The sequence below is a fragment of the Phytophthora infestans genome, genomic scaffold (assembly GCF_000142945.1).
Source record: "Phytophthora infestans T30-4 supercont1.30 genomic scaffold, whole genome shotgun sequence".
NCBI classification, from domain to species: domain Eukaryota; phylum Oomycota; class Peronosporomycetes; order Peronosporales; family Peronosporaceae; genus Phytophthora; species Phytophthora infestans.
In genome coordinates, this window is record NW_003303729.1 from 1,611,351 (window position 1) to 1,632,867 (window position 21,517).

Below are 21,517 nucleotides of genomic sequence, written 5' to 3' on the forward strand. Positions count from 1 at the left end.
CGGGCGCTTAGGGTCTCATCAAACCACTAGCTTTACCTTCTCCGGCACGGCATTCCATATGATACCGAGCCGCGTTCTTTCTGGCCCCAACAGGCAGGAGTTCTCCACAGGAATCCCGCCAACGGCCCGTCGAACAAGCGACCGTAGTTCCCCACCGTAGAGGGCCACCCTTGGATTAGATCCCACGGCTACCTTTCTCACAACCGTTTCAGAGGCGTCGTTCACCACGACAAGGTTTCCCTCTTCTTCCGTGCCTACTATCCGGATACCCCCCTTTTTCTTCGACTTTTTCTCCTTTTCCTTCTTCTTCTCTTTCTGCACCACAACAGCCACCGCGCTGTTCTCTTTCCCCGTCACTGCTACCTCTTCATCAACGTCCACTGTGACGGCCTTGTCTCCTCCATCCTTCACTCGGCCGCCACTCGAGTCATCCACTTGACCAGAGGAAGGAGTGACTCGTTCTTCCCCTCCCTCACGCTCCCGTCATTGACGAGACGCTTCGGCCGTCGACGCCTTCAGAGTCGTGGCCAATCCCTTCAGAGTAGCGATCTCGGGACACTGAGAGACACTATGACCGATCTGGTGGCAGTAGAAACACCGCATCGTCGAGTTTCCTCCTCCGTTTCCACCGCTAGGCGGGCCACGGGCCCCGGTATACGGCATCTCACACTCTGCCACAATATGACCGTACTGGTTACACCGTCGGTAAGTCATCGTTTGGCGCAAACACGTCACGCGAGTGTGACCCTTGTAGTCGCATCGGCCACAGACAGGTTCTCCTTCTTGCGTGTGGGAATCCTCCGCCATCTTGATGCCTCGACGGGCACGATTACCTCCGAACGGACCAGCTCCACCAGCGGGAGGGAGCTGTCCGTGGCCTCCGGAGCTCGGCACCACCGCCGATACAGTAGGCACCGCAGCCGGCGGCACGGACTGCAAATCTTCCATCACCTGGTGTTGCCACTCTTGCTGCTGTAACAGGAAGTCGTCCAGCTTCTGGGTTAGAGCGTTCACAGTCGCCGAGTGACTATCAGTCCTCGCCCGCGACTCGTCAGGAAATTCGTCGTCTTCCTCCACAGGACGATGCATGTCCTTAAACATTAGCCACTCGCACGCCTCCGGAATATCTCGAGCCGGGCTTGAATCTAGAGCAGCCAGCATCCTCTTGTTCTTCAGGCCACGACGGAACAACTGATACCGCATCTGAGGGTTCGGATAGTCGAGGGAGTCGCACAGATCCGTGACTCGGTCTCCCCATTCCTCCACAGACTCGCCACGTTCACGCTTAGTGGAGTACAGTCTCTCCCAGAGCTCGTCAGCCGTCCTGCTGAGGAACCGGTTGTGGAAACGCACCTTCAGCGTCGCGAACGACTTGATGCTGGAGTTGCTCCACCATCTTTCGGCCTCACGTCCCTTCAGCTTCTGTCGGAAAACCAACAGACGCTTTCTGTCTGGCAACCGGTCAGTGTGGTCCTCGAACAGCTCCCAGAAGTCGCGCGCCTTCTCCACCGTAGCCGTGTCCGAGTAGAACATCGGCAGCACCTTCATCACAGTCGACATCTTCGTGGTCCAGTCTTCACGCCTCGGCAGGCGTGACGGCCCAGGCAGGGCCCGGACCGGTGGTCGAACACCAGCACGCGGAGGGGCCTGCGGACCTCGCGGCACCACTGCCGAACGCGGCGGAACGCCCGGGGCGCTCCCTACTAGTCCCGACCAAGCAGGGCGCGGACCAGTCCTACGTATTCCAGGCGGAGCAGGATGCGTCCGGGTCGCCGCGTTATTCTGACCTCCCGTAGCAGCAGTAGCCGTCCGAGCAGTACCCGTCCCAGGCACGCTCGGTCCCGTGGTTCTGTAAGGGGCCACCGGATTGGCAGCGATCGTCTTCTTAACAGCGACAGGCGGAGCCTCGTAAGGCTGTTGGGGCACGGACGCCGTGTACGCGAACACCGTGTTGTCCGAGGGTGCGAACCCCTTGGACGTCCAGCTCCAGTCAAACGCCGGCCGGTCCCAGCGGCGCTCCTCGGTTCCAGTGTACTGCGGAATGAATCCACTGGGGCTCTTCTTCTTGGCCGGTTCCCAATTCTCGACGGAAGGCTCGTCCTCCTCGTACTGGCCGAACACTTCCCAGCTGCCGTGCTCATAGGCAAGTTGGTAGTCGTCCCCAAGAGGAACGCCCTCCTCTACCAGGGGTACCTCATCCGGGTCCGGCGACACCGCCTCCGTACCGGGCGCCGGCTCCGTTTTCACCTCTCCTTCTACCTTGACCGCGTCTTTGACGCCACCCGTCATCTCCAACCGGCCTTCTCTAGCCGCCCGTAGCTCGTCGCGCGTGCTCTTACGTAGAGCGTCCCGATCAGCAGCGGTTGTCACTCCCACAGGAGCCTTCTCTTCATCATCTTCATCTTTTACATCCTCCGTCTGAGAGTCTCCCAGACTCTGTTCTTCTTCAGCCGCCTCTCTGGCAGCGGACCGCCTCAGGTCCTCTTCATAGTCGTCTTCCACGTATACCGACATGACACTCTTCTCCAATGCTTCCCTCGTCAAACTCTTGTTCCCTATACTACCTTATGCGCCCCTGGGCTCGATACCAGGAATTCCGCGCCGAATAAACTCCAAACTTCACACTCCCTTATGCGCCCCTGGGCTCTATACCAAGAATTCCGCGCCGAATAAACTCCAAACTTCACACTCCCTTATGCGCCCCTGGGCTCTATACCAGGAATTCCGCGCCGAAAATCACACTCCAGTCCCTATGCGTCCGGGCTCGATACCAGACCTCCTTGCACTACGGGATCACACTCCACGACGTCTCCGACGGTTCTTCTTCACAACGAAGACCAATACCCTGCTTCTCCACCACGTGTCGCGAGCCGTCCTTGGATGGGACGGTCGACGCTGTATAGAAGTAGAACAGTACGGAGATATAAACAGAAGCAACAAGCTAAAGACAAATGTCAACACAAATTACTTTCTGCTTGTTGTCTCCAAGGAAAATTCACGACTGACCTCTTACCTTCTTCCATGCGACTCGCACCTCGTCCTCCACGGTCCTCGTTCCCGCCGTCAGGCATCGTTTCGCAATCATCGTCCACGATTTTGTACACCACGACAGCGAGGCGGTACCGCTCACCCCACCGCCTCACCGCTAAGATACACTGTCCTTCAGTAGCTCCGGTCCCCCCATGACTTCCGTCCTCGTCATCCACGGGGACCGTACGCTCTAGCCGCGCTTGTCTCACGGAGACCGAGGCCGGCCCACAACTTCTCAGTGACTCCGTCGTGACCCTGCATGGCTTCATCGAAAGCGTGGCCCACACGAATCTGGTCGGCCGTCGAAAAGTGCGGAGGAGGGTAACGGAACTCACCGTGCCCAAGACGGTGGCCGCCAGAACCACTCGTGACAAGAGCGGCCCTCTTGAGCGATGGAGGCCCATTTTTTCGAACATGAAACACCAGGTCCTTAAAAATTTCGTGAGACAGATGAATCAGAAATACAAACGGTTTACTGGTATTTATAGTTGTCTGTATGTGAGTTAGAAGCAATAACGATAAATGATTGGGCAAATCGAGCAATTGACAAGCTGCAAACATGTTGAGCAGTGCAAAATGTTTTTTTTGCCCCAGCGAGATGAACGAGTTCGATCCGTACGGCATCTCGTACCCTTCCGTGTACGAAGGCCGCGATCTTTACGTCAGTGCAAGTGAGTACGGCAACTCCATTCGCTGTATCAATCACACCGCCACCCCCAATGCTCGCTTTGTGCCTATGGTACGTACTTTATGGGCACGATATTCGGCGCGTTTAGTATTTAGGTAAAGTTTATTGGCGTTTACTGTACTGCCGTTTGTGTCAAGAAAGAAAACCAGATCTTCGTAGATTTTACCGGTTTTGACTGTCGATTTAGATTTTCATCTTTACACCAGAAGATAACACGAAAGATTGCTTTACGATTTTACCGAGATTCAGCTGTGAGAGCTCGCCGAAATGTCGTTGTGTGTTTCCATGACCTTGGTACGTAAATGTTCTTGCTGGTTCTAACATAATTGTCATTACTCAACTGGACTCCAAGTACTCAAGTCGATCCAACCACGCTTCGCTTTCCCGGTTACCATGAAGTTTTCTACTGCTTTGATCGCGGTTGCGCTTGTTTACTTGCTGTCTTTAGTGACAGCCGACCACTTAATGGCGGCCGATAAGGACGATCAACCCATGACTACGCCGTCTGGACTGCACGGTGGGGTCATCACCAATACGATCAACGCCAAGAACAACAACATCCTCGTGAAGAACAGCAGGATCGTTTTTTCCAAGGCCGACCGCGTGCAGCTTGCGAAGAAAATCAAGGAGATGATGGCGAAGAGTCCGGAGGCGGGACCGGCAAGTGCGATGACGACCGAGGACCTCTTTGGTTTCCTGTCGGGTCTCGCGTCAAACCCTGCGGTACTCTCCAATGCTGCAGATATTATTTCGTCGGCGGCTAGCGGTAACACTCCAGCGTTGGCTGGTCACGTGGTGGGTCTGTTGGGCGCAGCACTGCCGCCTGCTACTCCGGCACCCGATGTGGAAACCCCCGCCCCTGTTGCGCCAGCGACCCCAATGTACGCGGTTCCTACTGCTGCCGCGTCCCCTGAGCTTCCGTCCACGTCGGCGTAAATATTGGGTTCAGTAGCTCAATCATTACCAGCGTGGATGTCCAAGACTGGAGACGAAAGCCTTCCGAGTGAAGCCAATATGCGTCCAATTATATTCTGCTAAGAATCACAATGATCCTTTTCCTTATGCTTTTTTGTTGTTGAATGTTCTTTTAGTATTTTATTTTGTATCATACCCTCTCATTTTAATTCGGTTAGAGGTATAGCAAGAGATACTTAGTAGTAAAAGTCAGATCGGGTTATGTACATTCATGCTCTCCTAGAGCACGCAATATCGATCTTGAAATCGTTGTGTCCACAGAAGACCTGTCACCACCGTAATAACACATTCGATCTAGCTTAGGCTAATTTTTTAAGCTGAAACCTAAGACTAGGTACCTAGCGCAGCCTCATGTGGTCTGCAACAACAACAACTATAAAACATTTCGCTTACATTGAGGAACTAGTACAGCCACGCCTTGTTGAGATGGTCCTGGAAGTGTTCATCACTGAACGGAACCTTGGCCTTTCCGAAATTCTTCTTGTCGTTTAAAGCTGCACGAGCTGCGTCTGTGAGTTGCTCCCACATGATCAAGTCCTGGTACTCGCCATCCATGCTGGCGAGGTTCAAATATGGAGAGGAGAAAAGAAACATCTCATAATCGAGGTGTTGGAGCCGAAAATGTACGTGGGGTTATATCGTGGGCCAAATTTTCCATACCCAACAAAATTGGATGGCCACAACCTGGTTTCTTTGGAGTATTCCGTGTTTGACTTGGACATGGAGACTCCTATAATTTTAGGCGTTTCGAACTTGGGATTGTCAATCCACACGACAAAGTCCGTCCAATCATGGCGTCTCCAGGGCAATAGTCCCCAGAAGCCTTTAGGAAAGTACCAAGCGTACATTATGGCCCAAAGACCGTTGTGCCACCCAGCTCGACCATAAACCTGAGAGCCTAGAGGAGCATACATGCACGCATCGTTTTTATTCGTCCCTTTGAGGCCACCAGTGACGCCACCGTCTGCGTTTACGGCAGGATACGGCACGCAAATGGGTCCCGAAGGCATGAGTTGAGGCTTGAACTTGATAGCAGCTTTTTCAGAGATGGTGACTGGTTTGGGTTGAGGAAAAGGTTCGACCTTGTCGTGATTGACGGTTGCACTAGTGAAAACAACCAGGCTGGCGAAGAGTGTCGTGACAAGAGTTTGTAGGTTCATCTTCATCGGGGAAATCAGAGAATGAGCAAGCGGCTTGAAGTGACTGGATTAATCCGTGCAAGCAAAGCCAGTCTCTTCTCTCCGAAAAGAGCGGGAAGCTCTTAGAGAGTTTTATAACAATTGAAACCCTTCACTTTGTCGTCAAGACGGTTGTCATCACAACTAGCGTGACTCCTTTGGAGAGCTGGCATCACAGCTGTCGTGACAATGCAAAGAGAGCGTAATCATTTACTTATTTTTGAATCACGTGTTCGCAGCTACAGCATTAATAAAGCTAGGTGCTCAGGACAAATACAGTTGTATACAGTTGTATTTGTCCTGAGCACCTAGCTTTAATTGTACTTCGTGAAGTACGATTTTTCCCGCACGTAAAAATCTCATATTAGAGACAAATATCGATGACACTAACTGGTGGTCACACAATATGCGTTCAGCCTATCTTCTAACCGTTTATTTTAGTTTTTAAAGCGTCATCCGAGCCTTTAATTAACGTCTGCTGTGTTTTAACCCATCTGTTTCGCTTGGACACCAATGCTGCGACCATTTGAGTCCCATAGCTGCGGTTTATTACTAACCTTTGGCTTGGACGGTATTGTTCTTTCGTCCGTAAAATCTGACGACACATCTGTCGGGCATTGCTGAACTGTGTATTGGAAATCATGCACGATTCGCTGCCGTTGTTTTATCCAGTCGCATAAGATATCCATGTCATCGTAAGCGTTCTGAGTAACACAAAGAGTGTCGCCGTCATTTAACTGCTCGAGCGTTGATACTCGTTTTAGGCGCTTGACGTGACGCTTCCGACTGTTGCAATATCTTAAGGCAGATTCGGGAAATACTAGCTCCGTCACTTCTCGATAGATACTGACGACGTGGTCGATAGCAAACCTTGATCGAACACGATGCTCTAACTGAGCAAGCGAACTGAACGTAATATAAGTCGTTCCAAGCCGACGAAGACCATACAGGTAGACCGCACAGAGATACTTGGGCTCGCAATCACTTGAGGACACAAAATGGATAGTGCGCGGCTTGAATTGACCTAGATATGATGCGTTTTGAGCGGGTGGCTTGCTCGCTTTGTGATAATTTCTTTTCGGGCGTCGTCGCGTTGACCCTTTCAATCGAGCAGTCTCAACGAGGCGTTGGGCGTCCCGAAGTTGCTTGACTCTCCTTCGTGCAATCATTTGGCGCGTGATATGCTGTTGGAAGCTTGAGCGCTGAAATTTGGACCAAGGAACCCTGACACCTGGACTGTGGTTTTGTTCGGTTGGGATCTGCTGGTCCTTCTCGATCGTTGTCTGTGAGAGCCAGAGCTTACTTGGAGCTCCAAATCGCTGTTTCTTTTGGAGCTCCATCCTTTTCACGTGCAACGCGATTGCGTTTTTCGTTCGCTCGCTGATAACCTCAGTTGTGTTAGCTAAATTTGCTGTATGAGCTTCATCATTTGTCAGGTGAGCGTCAGGAATATTGGTGGATGCAGCTGGAGCTTCCTTGTTGACTTTTGATTCATCGTCCGTACAGCTCTGCCATTTCTGCTTACTCATCTCTTCGACGATGTTCTCTAGTAAGTTTTCTTCGTCGGCCTCGCCAATAATAACACTATTATCAGTAGCAGCGTTGGATGTGACTGGAGGGTCGATGGCATCAACAATTTCTTCATTTTTCGGCATTTCTTCCTCACTCGATCGACCTTCCGAGGGACATAAATACACGTTGATGTTGGTGGCACTTTCTTCAGTATTAGACTCCTTCCAACACACCAGAAACTCGTTCAGCTCATCTGCAAAGCTATCAAGCTCGTGAGCAAGTCCAGCTTTAAGGGGGCCAGACTCATCCGGCTCCTCTTCCTACACGTGTCCAACCCGTCAGGACATATAGCGGTCATATCAGTACAGCAAGGTCACATACCTGTGGCAGTTGGTGGTTCTTCTCGTTGTTTGAGTTCTCGGCATTGGTCACCTCTTCGTCGTCCACTAACTCACCTGATCTGAGGAGCAAAACACAAGTAAGCGCACCCCTAGAGCAAAAGGTGTCCACTTTAAACACACCTATTTTCTTCAGCCTCGAAACAAGCGAGTAAAGCAGCGCATTCACCCGCCATTTCTTCTAGTGAAGCAAGAGTATCCTGCTCACTGACATCCTCGTCACATTCATCCTTAAATTGTTGCGCATCTAGTCCACCGCACAGCGCGCCCAGCTCTTGTGTGCAGCTCTCCAAAGCGCCTGCCAAATCCACTGAGCGCCGTCCTGTTGGCATGACGCCGTGTCCGCCAGTTACTAAGACCTAAATACATCAAATTACCTCCAGAATTTAATACTGAAGCGACACACCTCTTTGACTTTATAGCTGAAGTAGACCACTCCAGTAGTACATCTTATGGAACCCGCCGCTTCGCCGCATTCATCTCTTGCTAAGCAGAAGGATCTTGCACCTTATCGTAGTGTCTAATGGAGCCGGACGTCGACGCCCGGCGCAGCTATCTGGCTGGGCTTCTGCGCGGTCTTTGGGTGCCTCGTAACACTCGCTTGAGCGATGATAAGGCCTCACAGCAGGCCTTAGCGCAGTTCCTCGATGATCAGCAGTGCAACGTGCTGCATGCTCGTCTGGCAAGCGGTAGTGACGACATCTGCTTGTCCAATACGTTGCAGGACGAGGAAGGCGGCAACAACGACGAAACTGCAGCTTTTCTTAAGCTGCACAAGGTGACGCCACTCACGCCGGAGAATATGAGCACGAGTGTGCAGCTCACATCGGCGCTACAGACGCCACTGCAGAGTCTCTACCAGACTGTGCACCAAGTGTATGCGCCACTATTACTGCGTGACGATGCACGGGCCGGTTTGTTGTCACAGAAGCTCAAAGACGTGTTGCTAGAGTTAGACGCCGGATTGGCTGGTACAGTCTTGCTCCAAGGAGGTAGCGACGCTAAGAAGCCCAAAACTACACCTAGCGACGGAGATGAAGGCCTTATGAGTATAGCAACTATGCGCGATGAGTTCGCGTACTGGGAAGCGATGCAGGACGACGCGAGACAAGCCAGAAGAGCCAAGAAGTTCAGTGCTGTCTTCGACACGGTACACCAGCGCTTCAGCGCTCCACTTGGCGATTTGAGCTTCGATGACATGGCTGATCTACTGGACGACGCCTCTAATGTAGCTGATGATCTGTGGCGTCTAGATCTGGCACGGGATCAGTTGTATCCACAGAAGAGAATGGAGCATCTACTCGGACTCGTCACCAACGCCATCAACGCTTTCGTTCTAGCCAAGGCGAAATCTTTAACAGGAACAGAGAAAGGGTCCGATGGGAATGTGTGGCAAGCGCAGTTCCATGCAGTCCACCATTTGTTACAACAAGGGGTAACATTGTGTGAGAAATGGCGTAACTCTATCGAGTCCTTAACTGGAACGTTATGGCCAGCACAAAGTGAACATCCATGGGACGGATCGGTATCCTCTCAAGCACAGCGCGTTCAATTGCTAAGTACTCGGCTGGAGCAAGTGCTTCGAGTACGAACGACATACGAGGAGCTCAGTGTCTTGCTACCATCCAGAGGGGGCGAAAACGAGCTAGCAGAGTCGTGTTTCCGTCCATTTGAGCGGCTACGTCCACTGTACTACAACGCGTACACTGAGCCAGCGTGGCAACGAGCATTAAGCGAGTTTGACCGCTCTTTGGCGCCTATGGAGACTCAAGTGGCCGTGGTGTTACGTGAACGTCTTCGTGCTGTAACGTCCAAGCCCAGTGCTGCTGCACGCTTGTTACAACGCTATCATCATCTCCTACAGCGTCCTACCTTAGCACAAGCTCTTGCTGGCGAGCGTGACGCTCTTCTAGCTCAGCTTTTGGCGCATGTAGACCAACTAGACAGTGACTTTGAGACGCGAAAGCAGAATCTTGGCTCCAGTATTGGAGCGAGAGACAAGAGCGGCATGCATGTCGGCAAGACGTTGAGTAGCGACGTCAACGTCATCGTCTGGGCACACGCGCTGGGTCGACGCGTAGCAGACATGCAACGTCTAGTACGTGGAGTCTTAACAGACTTACCAGCACTTCCTCGGTTATCCCAGCAGTGTGATAAACTCGCAGCTAAAGCCAGTGGACTGGTACTTGATCGTGTACGTGACTGGCAGGAATCAATGTTACGAGCTCTAGATGACGACGACGACAGCAACGGAAGCCAATCTCTACGTCTTCGAGGCAGACTCATGCAGATCGACAAGCAAAGTGGCGATCTGGTCGTGAACTTCAGTGAATTTCTTGTAACATTGTTACGTGACGTCCGTCAACTTACAGAACTATCCTCGCAACAAGCAGCTGCAAGCGAGGCTTGGGTCCCAACACGTGTACGTCAAGTAGCCGAGGAAGCAGAGAAATACTACCGCTTTGGTGTAACATTGCAGAAAGTGGCCAACTTTTACAACAGCATCGAGGCGCAGATTATCGACGAACAGAAGCCGATGCTGCTCGACTCTTTGCTTGCGTTTGAAGACGCAGTCCAGCGACCCGGTATCGCGCAAAGTCAGAACCAGAAAACCGAGAGTAAAGACGTCACGTGGGCCAATCTAGACGAATGTGACGAGTACGTGAGTCAACTCCAGACCGTCTCGCAGCCAAGAATCGACGCTTTAAACGCGCTCATGAGAAACTCGGCGAGGAGCTGCTAGCTCTCATGGATGTGGATTTACTTCGATACCCGCAGAAGTGGAAAGAACGTTGGGACGAGATTAAAAAGAACGCGCAGTTGACAACACGGAAACAGGACTCTGCACGTACAGCCAAGTGGTTTCTGTACTGGGACCATCAGCTGTATAAAGTGTTGGAATCGGGCTACCAACTCGGGTTAGAAATGCTCAACGAGAACCTTCCCGAGATTAAGGAGATCAAAACCGAACTGCACTTCCCCACCGCGATGGCCGCATCGGCTTCTGGAGGCTCTACGCTAGTGCTAAAGCCTCCGATTGAAGAGCTACGCACGACGTACTACAAGGCGATGAAGAAGTTTGTGGCGAGACCCACAAAGTTCGGTGGCTTTGCCAACTCGCACGTGTTCTCGGCCATGTGTGACGCCAACGCACGCAATCTTGTGCGTGTGTACGAGGCATGTGAGCGGTTATTCACACGGTTAGAAACGCTGTTATATGAGTACGAGCATTGGGGTTTTCTAGCTCGTATCGGAGGCGGGGGGAGTGTCGACTTGGACGCAGTAATGGAGACAACACTGCAAGAGCCAACGGACTGGGAGATCAACTTCAAGACGATCCGAACGAAGCGCAAAGAGAGCGAGAAGATCCCGGACTCGGTCAAAGTCGACTGTATCCACTTGTCCTTTGTGCCGTTTAAACGCTCACTCGATGAACTGATACAGAGGTTCACAGACGCGTTACTGTTATCGTTACGGAAGAGTACACTAAACCACATCCGGATCGTGGAAGACTTCGTGGATGCGTCTATGGAGAGCTTGAATAAGCGTCCCCATTCTATTGATGAGATTAGCGCAGCTCAGTTAGAGTGGAAGGACATCGACGCGCGTAAAACTGACGTGCAGACTCAGTACCAGAAGGCAGAGAAGAAGAAAGCGCTGCTTCTCGCTGTGCTGGGAGGCGGCAGTAGCGCCGGTATGAGTGGCGCGAGTCTCGATACGAGTGAAGTCGAGACGCGTCTGTCGCAACTCCCAACACGTTGGGAGAACTTTGAGATCGCTCTGGAAGCCTTTAACGACATGATCGAGGAACAGCGCGAGAGTCTCAAAGGCGAGATCGAAACGCACGTGGTGGAATGTAACGTTGAGATCGATAAACTACGCGAACAATGGCGTGCCAAGCGGCCAGTGGAGGTGTCATCATGGGAAGATGAAGTGCTGGCTAAAGTGTACACAGCGATGACGGAGTGGCGTCAACGGATGGACGAATTAAAGACACGATGTCTGACTTTAACCTCGAACTGTGCCGCGTTCGCCATAAATGAACCGGTGTTCGACGGCCTTGCAGCGTTGGATGATGACATCACGAAGCTGCAGCGTAATTGGGACACGTATCGTCAGTTCCGAGAGGAAGTTGAGACTCTGGCCGCTCAAGACTGGTTCGCCTTCTGTACTAATATGTTCGCACTCGCTGATACGGCTCAGAAATGGGCTGATGCAGTCAAAGAGCAAGCAGCTCAAGGCTCCGAACGTACGCCGGTAGTGGACAAGATTGTGGACTTTAATACGAACGTCAAGAGAGCCATGCCCACGCTCAAATTATGTCGTGGAGAACCTTTCAAAGATGATCACTGGACTCAGCTCTTCCGGAAACTCGGGTTCCCACGCACAGTGGAGAAGAACAACTTGATCGTCCAGCACTTTATCGACGTGTTCCCTGTACTTGAACTGCCTGCTACTCTGCAGTTCGTGAAGGTGCTTCATGCTCGAGCTCAAGGCGAAGTGACGATCAGAGACGCGTTACAGGAACTTCGAGCTTGGACCGAGACGGCGGAGCTCGCTCTACTCACCCACGAGCACGATGGACGACGTGTGGCTATCATTAAAGACTGGAAGGACTTGACCTTGGCTCTGGGGGATAACCAGTCGCTACTGGCTTCACTGAAGGAGTCGCAATTCTTCAAGCCATTTGAGGTCGAAGCGAGTCAATACGAGATCAAAATGAGTACATTGGATCAAGTATTGACTCATTTAAACATTATTCAACGGAAATGGGTCTTTCTGGAACCCATTTTTTCCAAAGGAGCTTTACCTTCGGAACAGAGTCGCTTCCGTCGAGTGGATGAGGAATTTACCGACATTATGGGATCTGTCGAACGAGAGCCGAAGCTCTTTAACTTGGCGGATGAATTGATGTTCCCTCAGTTAGTAGAACGTCTGACGACGATGGTTGATCAACTGGAGCGTTGTCAGAAGGCGTTGGCGGATTTCTTGGAGGAGAAACGCTCTCGAATGCCTCGTTTCTACTTCATTGGAGACGAAGATCTGCTGGAAATTCTAGGACAAGCTCAGAACCCAGCGGTGATCCAGAGTCATCTGAAAAAACTCTATCAAGGCGTGTATCGTGTCGAGTTTTCCGAAAAACAAGACCAGATTGTAGCTATGTTGAGTGCTGCAGGTGAGCGTGTGGAGCTGCACTCACCTGTCGCTGTCACGAGTAATGTGGAGGAATGGCTCGAGACGTTCACGGAAGAGATGCGTCGTACGATTCGAGCACTTGCAGCGCAATGTGTCAGCGCTAACGCTCCAGACTACCACACCTTCCCGTCTCAAGTATTGTGTCTAACCGAGCAGATCCGCTTCTGTTCTCAAGCTGAAGTTGCGATAAAAAATGGCGACATACAAGAACTTAAGCGGAATTTGCAAGATACGCTCCGAGAACTCACGTCGTTGGACTTAAGTACCGAGTTACTGATGAGTCTCAAGGTCAAGGCGTTGGTGCTTGATTTAGTGCACCATATCGACGTTTGTGACCAGCTTTTGGCGGCGAATTGTCGCTCAACTAGCGACTGGATCTGGCAGAAGCAGCTGCGTTTCTATCTGGACTCTAGGAAGTCCGGTAAAGACCCTCCGCCGTGTATAATCCGTATGAACGACGCGGAGTTCGCGTATACGTACGAGTACCAAGGCAATGCGCCAAAACTGGTACATACCCCGTTAACTGATAAGTGTTATTTAACACTTACACAAGGTATGCACATGGGGTTCGGTGGCAATCCCTACGGTCCTGCAGGTACCGGTAAAACCGAGTCGGTTAAGGCATTGGGCGGGCAATTTGGACGTCAAGTACTGGTATTTAACTGCGATGAAGGTATCGATTTCCAGTCGATGGGACGAATTTTTATCGGTTTAGTGAAATGTGGCGCCTGGGGCTGCTTTGATGAGTTCAATCGCCTGAAAGAAGACCAGCTTTCGGCTATTTCTCAACAGATTCAAGTGATTCAAGACGCGATCAAGGAGAAAACAGGCACGATTAACTTGTTAAATAGGTCGGTAGATGTGGATTTTAACGCGGGGATCTTCGTGACGCTCAATCCGGCTGGGAAAGGGTACGGTGGCCGATCGAAGCTTCCGGATAACCTCAAAGCGCTCTTCCGACCTGTTGCTATGGGTCGTCCGGATAACAACCTGATTGCAGAAGTTATCCTGTACTCCGAGGGGTTCAGTGAAGCCAAAGACATCGCGTCTAAGGTCGTTTCTTTATACTCTTTATCCGGCCAATTACTCTCGAGACAACAGCATTACGACTGGGGGTTACGAGCTTTAAAAGCTGTTTTAAACACGGCCGGGAAGCTCTTACAAGCTGAAAAGAAAGACCGCGCTACGTCTGGAAAATCCAGTGAAGACGAATCCAAATCGGCAGATAAACCAGTGAGGATGACGACAGCAGAGGAGACCGAGATCCTCATTAAAGCAGTACGTATCAACACGTTATCCAAGCTCACATTCGTCGACTCGACTCGGTTCTTAGCGTTGATTGGCGATGTTTTCCCTGGTGTTGAGTCTGCGGACTTAGCGGGAGGTGCATTGGGCGACGCTATCCGTGAAGTGATGACCAGCAAACCGTTCTACCTCCAAGTGGACGAGTTACAGATCCGTAAAATGCTTCAGCTGAAGGAATCACTTGATCAACGTATGGGGTGTGTAGTGGTGGGGCCGTCCGGTAGTGGCAAATCTACCGTGTGGCTCGTTCTACAACAAGCGTTGATCAAGTGTGGACAGCTTGTTAAAACTCACGTTATGAACCCCAAGTCCATGCCGCGTGAGCGTTTACTAGGCCACATGGATCTGGATACACGCGAATGGGAGGACGGCGTGCTCACTGCCGCCGCTAGACAAGTCGTGAAGGAGCCAGAGAACGTCCGTTCGTGGATTATCTGTGACGGGGATGTGGATCCAGAGTGGATCGAGTCGTTGAACTCGGTGTTAGACGACAATCATCTACTCACGTTACCGAATGGCGAGCGTATCAACTTTGGTCCGAACGTTAATTTCGTGTTCGAGACACACGATTTACGGTTCGCTTCCCCCGCTACAATCTCTCGAATGGAGATGATCTTTTTGTCGGACGAAGACATGGCGATCGAACGTCTTGTGAGTAAATGGCTACTCACTCTCCCGCCTGCTTCTGATCCTAGTAGTAGCAACACTAGAGACGCATTGAAACAGTGGATTGAGGAGTTGTTTACTCGAGGATTGGACGAGTTAAACAAGTACGAAGCGATCGTAGCGACGACGACAGTTGGGACGATTATGAACGGGTTAAGTCACGTCGCTACTGCTACAACCCGGTCGGAATTCGTCTGTGCAATGATCCGTGGACTGGGTGCTAACTTGGCCATGACATCACGTGCGTCGTTCGCGAAATCGCTCTTTATGATGGCGAATGAACGTCCACCCGATGTGAATAACCCGCTGGATTGTTACTGTCAAGGATCTACTTTTTACACGTACGAGACGAAGCGTGATACGTACGGAGCTATGGATGGCAAGATGGACCGTAAGGACCTCGCGGCTAACGGGATGGAGGCCGTTGTACCGACTGTGAGCGTTCAACGAGGACTTAAACTCATTGAACCGTGGGTCGACAAGATGGAGCCGTTCATCCTCGTCGGACCGGAAGGAAGTGGCAAGAACATGTTGATCCGTCAAGCGTTTAAGAGTCTTAAGAGCGTCACCGTCTCGGTTCTACACTGCAACGCACAGACTACCGCGGACCACGTTATCCACAAGATTGCGCAGTGTTGCTCCCTGTTTTCTACACCTACAGGTCGCGTGTATCGTCCGAGAGATGCGGAACGTCTTGTGCTGTATCTCAAGGATATCAACCTACCCAAACCAGACCAATACGACACGTGCATGTTGATTGCCTTCCTCCAACAATTGATCACATTCAACGGCTTCTTCGACCAGCATTTGGAATTCCTCGGAGTCGAGAAGATTCAACTTGTAGCGTCTATGAACGCAGCGACGACAGTAGGGAGACATCCGCTGTCCACCCGCTTCACGGCGATCGTCAAGGTGGCGTACATGGACTACCCGTCGACCGAAGAGTTGTCGGTAGTGTACTCTACCTTCCTAGAAGGCGTGTTCGACTCGTCCAACACGCCCAATCTACCCGCTACGTGGCGTGACTCCTCGAATCGTGATCGACTAGCGAAAAGTATAGTCGAAGTCTACGATACTGTGAAAACCAAGTTCTCAGTGGACGACCAACGTCACTACCTATTTACGCCCAGAGATCTAACGAAGTGGGTCTTTGCGCTTGTCCGGTACGATTTGGAACACGAAGATGTGCTCGATGCGCTGGCACATGAAGCTCGTCGTTTATTCCGCGATCGTCTGGTAGATAACGAAGCCCGAGCGAAGTTTGACGGTATTCTGAACACCGTTTGGAAGCAGCAATGGCGTCATGCTGCAAAGTTACAAGATGTGTACTTTAGTTCGTTACATTGTCGGTCTACTGAAGCTGGCATTGCTACAGTGACCGCAGCTCCGTTACAACGGATTGCGAGTGACGAGTTCTCTCAAGTGGTGACGCAAGGAATGGTCCTATACGAACGCGAAGAGAAGGATCTACACATGTTGTTGTTCGACGAGATCCTCGAACATTTGACGATCGTAGAGCGTGTTCTCTCGGAACCTGGAGGCTCCATGCTGCTAGTAGGCAACTCGGGGGTTGGTCGACGTTCTGCGACTACACTGATCTCGTATATGCTCAACTACAGTATGTTCTCGCCTAGTATTACTCGAAACTACGACGCCGGTAGTTTCCGTACGGACCTTAAGAGTTTGTTGGTCAAAGCGGGAGTGGAAGGACAGCACTACGTCTTGTACTTAGAGGACCATCACTTTACTCAAGACGCTATCTTGGAACTCACCAACTCGCTACTAAGCTCAGGTGAAGTGCCTGGATTGTACACACACGAGGAGATTGAGCCTCAGATCGCTCCTCTTAAAGAACTCATGCTGGAAAGTATCGGAGCGAGTGGACAGGAACATATCCGTACAGTGTACGACTTTTTCGTGTCCCGAGTGCGTCAGTTTGTGCATATTGTGCTGGGGATGGACGCTCGCAACCCGCAGTTTGTACTGCGATGTGAGAGTAACCCAGCACTCTACACTCGCTGTGCTATAGTCTGGATGGGGGAATGGCACTCCAGTAGCATGTCTCGTCTTCCAGAGTTGGTATTAAGCGGGTCCGAACTGGTTGACAGTCTGATCAAAACCACACCCTTAATAACGAGTCTGTACGCTAGTTGCAAGGAGTTCGGCGCTACTCCACGGGAATTTATCTGCTTCCTCGGCACGTGGCGAACCTTGTTTGAAGCCAAATGTAAGCAGATCGTACAGGAGATTCGACATCTGAAAAGTGGGCTAAGTAAACTGGAAGAAGCGAGTGTGACGGTGGATGAACTGAGTCGCAACGCTGTAGTAAAAAAGAAAGACTTGAGTGCTGCTCAAGTGGCAGCGGACGAAGCGATGAAGGAGATCACGAACGCTTTAGATCGTGCTGCTACTAATCGACGTGAGGTGGAAGATTTAAAGAAGCAGCTCGCAAAGGCGGAGACCGCGACGAATGCTCGTAAGCGAGAGATCGAACAGGAACTGAGCGAGATCACACCTATCCTACAGACTGCGATGGAGGCCGTGGGGAATATCAAGAGCGACAACCTGAACGAGATCCGATCCCTCAAGATGCCACCGGAACCTATCCATGATGTACTCTCCGCAGTGCTGATGCTGCTGGGGATCCAGGATACGTCGTGGAACTCCATGAAGAAGTTCCTAGGTAATCGAGGTGTCAAGGAGGATATCCTCAACTACGACGCTCATCGTATCACGCCCGAGATCTCGAAAGCCGTCACGAAGCTCGTGAAGAGTAAAACCTCGTCGTTTGATCACGAAACCATCTATCGTGTAAGTGTCGCTGCTGCACCGTTAGCTACGTGGGTGAAGGCCAATCTCAAGTATTCGATGGTACTTAACAAGATCGAACCGTTAGAAACCGACTTGGCAGAAGCCAAACGATCGCTCGAGGCCTCGCAACAACGGCTGCTACAGTGCGAAAGCGAGTTAAAGAAGATCGATCTCACTGTGGATCAGATGAAAGTGCAGTTCGGAGAGAAAACCAAAGAAGCAGAGATCTTACGAGTCAATCTGGAACAGGCTCAAAGTACCTTGAACAAAGCACAAGGCTTGCTTAGTAAGCTAGGAGGTGAGAAGCATCGCTGGTCAGAACAAGTCAAAGAGCTCGAGAACCGACTTACGGACTTACCTGTACGTATGTTACTGGCTGCAGCGTTCACGACTTTCCTTGGTAAATGCTCCGAAGACGCCCGTAAACGCGTCGTTAAAGCCTGGGAGCGTGATATACTGGAGACTCTCCATCCAACTGGCTCTGCTAGTAGTTTACATTTCGATTACCGCAAGTTACTGAGCACCGAAAGTGAACTGTTGACGTGGAAAAGTATGGGCCTTCCGTCGGATAATTTATCGATGGAGAACGCGTTGATTGTATCGAACTCTAGTGGAGAACGCTGTCCGTTTATCATTGATCCGGCAAGTGCTAGTACCGCTTGGCTGCAAGCGGAACTGGCGAAAGACACGACACGTCCGCTGTCGATTGTCCAGTCTCAAGACGCTCGATTCGTCAATCTAGTGGAACAATCTGTACGCTTTGGAAAGACTTTGGTGATCCTCGAAGTGGACAATGTGGAGCCGTATCTGTACCCATTAGTGCGTAAGGATCTGATCCATCAGGGGCCTCGCTTCGTCGTCGCATTAGGTGACAAGGTGATTGACTACAACGAGAACTTTCGACTGTATTTGGTGACTCGAAACCCGTCGCCTCCTCTTGCTCCCGACGCGCTGGCGATTGTCAACGTCGTCAACTTCACAGTCACCAAGTCTGGCTTGGAAGGACAGCTGCTTGGCGTCACTATTCAACATGAACAACCCGAACTGGAACAAGAGAAGAGCGAGTTACTACGACAAGAAGAAGACTGTAAGGTGCAACTGGCAGCTCTGGAGAAACAGCTCGTCGAGGCTCTTGCGACGTCGGAAGGAGATATCCTAGAAAACACTATGTTAGTGGAGTCTCTGACCAAGACCAAGGCCACGAGCGCTGAGATCGAGAACGCACTGGAGAGATCAGCCAAGAAGTCCGAGGAGCTGGACGAGAAACGAGACACGTATTCTCCATTCGCTCGTGAAGGCGCCAAGATGTTCTTCTTGGTCAAGCAACTGAGTGCTGTGAACCACATGTATCGCTTCTCGTTGGCTTCGTTCTTGGGGCTGTTTAAAGCCACGCTAGCGACCAAAATGGAGTCTGCCAGTACGAAAGACCGTATCTTACGGCTGATCCCTATTCTAGAGCACAAAGTGCTCATGTTTGTGGGTCGAGCGCTCTTCAAAGAGCACAGACCCATGTTCGGTCTGCACTTGGTACATGGGATGCATCCAGAGTGCTTTGAGAAGAACGAGTACGAGTTTTTCAGTGGCCAAGTAGTGGAAGGTGAACGAGGCTCAACAGGCCACTCGACGCTACCGGAATGGGCTTCTTCGGAGCGGAAAGAGGCGTTTACTCAATTCGTCGAAGCGCTGCCACGTTTGGCGCAGTTGTGTAAGTTTGAGAGTCACGATATGTGGATCCGATGGTCCAAATCCATGGAATGTGAGCAGAATTTCCATCCCAAAATGGACAAATCGGGGTCTGCGGGTGGCCTCTCTGCGTTCCAGAAGCTGCTGGTGGTCCAAGCTCTACGTCCGGATCGCTTACAGAGCGCTATTGTCCAGTTTATCTGCGGTGTGATGCAGCTCAAGTCGCTGACTCCTCCGTCACTTGACTTTAAGGTCATTGGGACGGAAGAAGCCACAAACACGACGCCGGTTCTTCTCCTTACGACGGCAGGTGCTGATCCTTCCAAGGAGTTGGAAGAAGTGGCGACGTCGGTCGTTGGAAAAGGTCACTACTTCGAGGTGGCTATGGGTGGTGGCCAACAGGAAAAAGCTCTGAATCTACTGAAATCTACTGCGGAACACGGCGAGTGGCTGTGTCTGCAGAACCTTCACTTGGTTATCGCGTGGCTTCCAGTGCTGGAGAAGGCATTTAGTGCTTTAAACTCAAGTCACAAGTTCCGATTGTGGCTGACTACCGAGCCCCACGATGCCTTCCCGTTGGTTCTACTGGAACAAAGCTTGAAGATCACGTTCGAGAGTCCTCCGGGTATGAAGAAGAACCTGCAACGCACGTACGCAGCGTGGAACCCAGCGTTCGTGGCCAAGGGCACTCCAGCACGTGCACAGCTTCTCTTCTTGTTGGCTTTCTTCCATGCTTTATTACAGGAACGACGCACGTATATCCCTCAAGGTTGGACCAAGTTTTACGAGTTCTCGTTCGGAGACTTCCGTGCCGGCTCGAATGTCATGGAGCTGGCTTGCCAAACTACCGGATCCGGAGGAATTGACTGGGAAACACTGCACGGTTTAATGGAGAACGCAATCTACGGTGGACGTATCGATAACCCGTACGACTTGAGAGTACTTCGCTGTAATTTGACCGAGTATTTCAGCCACGAACTGCTCTCGGGACATAAGAGTCTGACGCGTGGTGTCAAGCTACCTCAAAGCACACAACACGGAGATTATCTCGACCTTATCGACCGTTTCCCAGACGTAGATGCGCCGGCGATGTTCGGGTTGCCAGACAACATTGAGCGCTCTATGCAGCGCTCTCTTTCCGGTCAAGTGATCGCTCAGTTGAAGGCTCTGTCGTCGAGTGAAGCTGCTGCGACTTCCTTTGATCGTGAGAAGTGGAGAGCGCAACTTGGTCCGTTGTTAGAGACGTGGGGGAAGCTTACAACCGGGTTCCAATTGGAAGGCTCTTCTCTGTCGTCTAGTGCTGGCAAGAACCTGCAAGCGATGACACCGGCGGACGCCTTCGTGGCGTTAGAGAACGACTACGCCTTGGAACTGGCTCAACTGGTAAATTCGAGTCTACAGGCGTTAAAAAAGGTCATTTACGGTACTGGACTCCTCACCCCAGCCATCCAGACTGTCGCTAAGGCGTTACTTAAAGGTGTCGTACCCACAGAGTGGGCGACGCAATGGGAGGGCAATGAGAACGTCGGGACATGGCTACGTGGCCTTGCCATGCGCAAACGCGCTCTATCTGAGTGGCAGGAGGCTGTAGGCAGTGGCCAGTTGCTTTCAAAAGGTCTGGATCTGTCGGAGTTGCTGCATCCGGGCACGTTCCTCAATGCTCTTCGGCAACAGAGCGCACGTGAGCAAAAGTGCTCGATGGACGGAATGAAGCTCCTCTCGTGCTGGGAACGAGAGCGTTTGAGTGGCACGAAAGTCGAGTGGTTCGAACTGACGAGACTGTTGCTGCAAGGCGCTTCGTTTGAAGGTGGTACACTGCTTGAAGCCGTGTCAGACGCCCAGGAATTGGTCGCGGTTCCGTCCTGCTATGTGGCGTTTGTACGCGAGGACGCCCAGGAGATGTACGAGAAGGAGAACTGCATCAAGACGCCGCTGTATTACGCCACAGATCGTGAGCGAATGCTAGTGGAGATATCAGTGCCCATTGCTGGCGATCGAGCGCGCTGGGTGCTTGCAGGCGTGGCGCTCTTCTTAGGCGAGTGAAGAGGGTCAAGTTGAAGCTGATAATGTTTGAC

The 21,517-nt window shown here is 51.5% G+C and overlaps 4 protein-coding genes and 1 pseudogene across 4 annotated transcripts; 2 read left to right on the forward strand and 3 right to left on the reverse strand.

Moving 5' to 3' along the window:
- Positions 1-664: 664 nt before the first annotated feature.
- Positions 665-1,533, reverse strand: PITG_13965 (uncharacterized protein; the record flags this gene model as incomplete). Its single annotated transcript, XM_002899577.1, has 3 exons — positions 665-671; positions 731-815; positions 1,029-1,533. The coding sequence occupies 3 exons, from the start codon at positions 1,531-1,533 to the stop codon at positions 665-667; spliced, it is 597 nt and encodes a 198-aa protein (XP_002899623.1).
- A 2,095-nt stretch (positions 1,534-3,628) lies between these two features.
- PITG_13966 (uncharacterized protein) lies at positions 3,629-4,654 on the forward strand (the record flags this gene model as incomplete). Its single annotated transcript, XM_002899578.1, has 3 exons — positions 3,629-3,769; positions 3,928-4,012; positions 4,071-4,654. The coding sequence occupies 3 exons, from the start codon at positions 3,629-3,631 to the stop codon at positions 4,652-4,654; spliced, it is 810 nt and encodes a 269-aa protein (XP_002899624.1).
- A 444-nt stretch (positions 4,655-5,098) lies between these two features.
- PITG_23010 lies at positions 5,099-5,841 on the reverse strand (annotated as a pseudogene; the record flags this gene model as incomplete).
- A 515-nt stretch (positions 5,842-6,356) lies between these two features.
- On the reverse strand, positions 6,357-7,040 carry PITG_13967 (uncharacterized protein; the record flags this gene model as incomplete). The annotated part of the gene is made up of 4 exons (XM_002899579.1): positions 6,357-6,434; positions 6,498-6,638; positions 6,705-6,845; positions 6,993-7,040. 4 exons carry the CDS (start codon positions 7,038-7,040, stop codon positions 6,357-6,359), a joined length of 408 nt encoding a protein of 135 aa, XP_002899625.1.
- Positions 7,041-8,304: 1,264 nt separating this feature from the next.
- Positions 8,305-21,485, forward strand: PITG_13968 (dynein heavy chain; the record flags this gene model as incomplete). The annotated part of the gene is made up of 2 exons (XM_002899580.1): positions 8,305-10,443; positions 10,503-21,485. The coding sequence occupies 2 exons, from the start codon at positions 8,305-8,307 to the stop codon at positions 21,483-21,485; spliced, it is 13,122 nt and encodes a 4,373-aa protein (XP_002899626.1).
- Between the last annotated feature and the right edge of the window lie 32 nt (positions 21,486-21,517).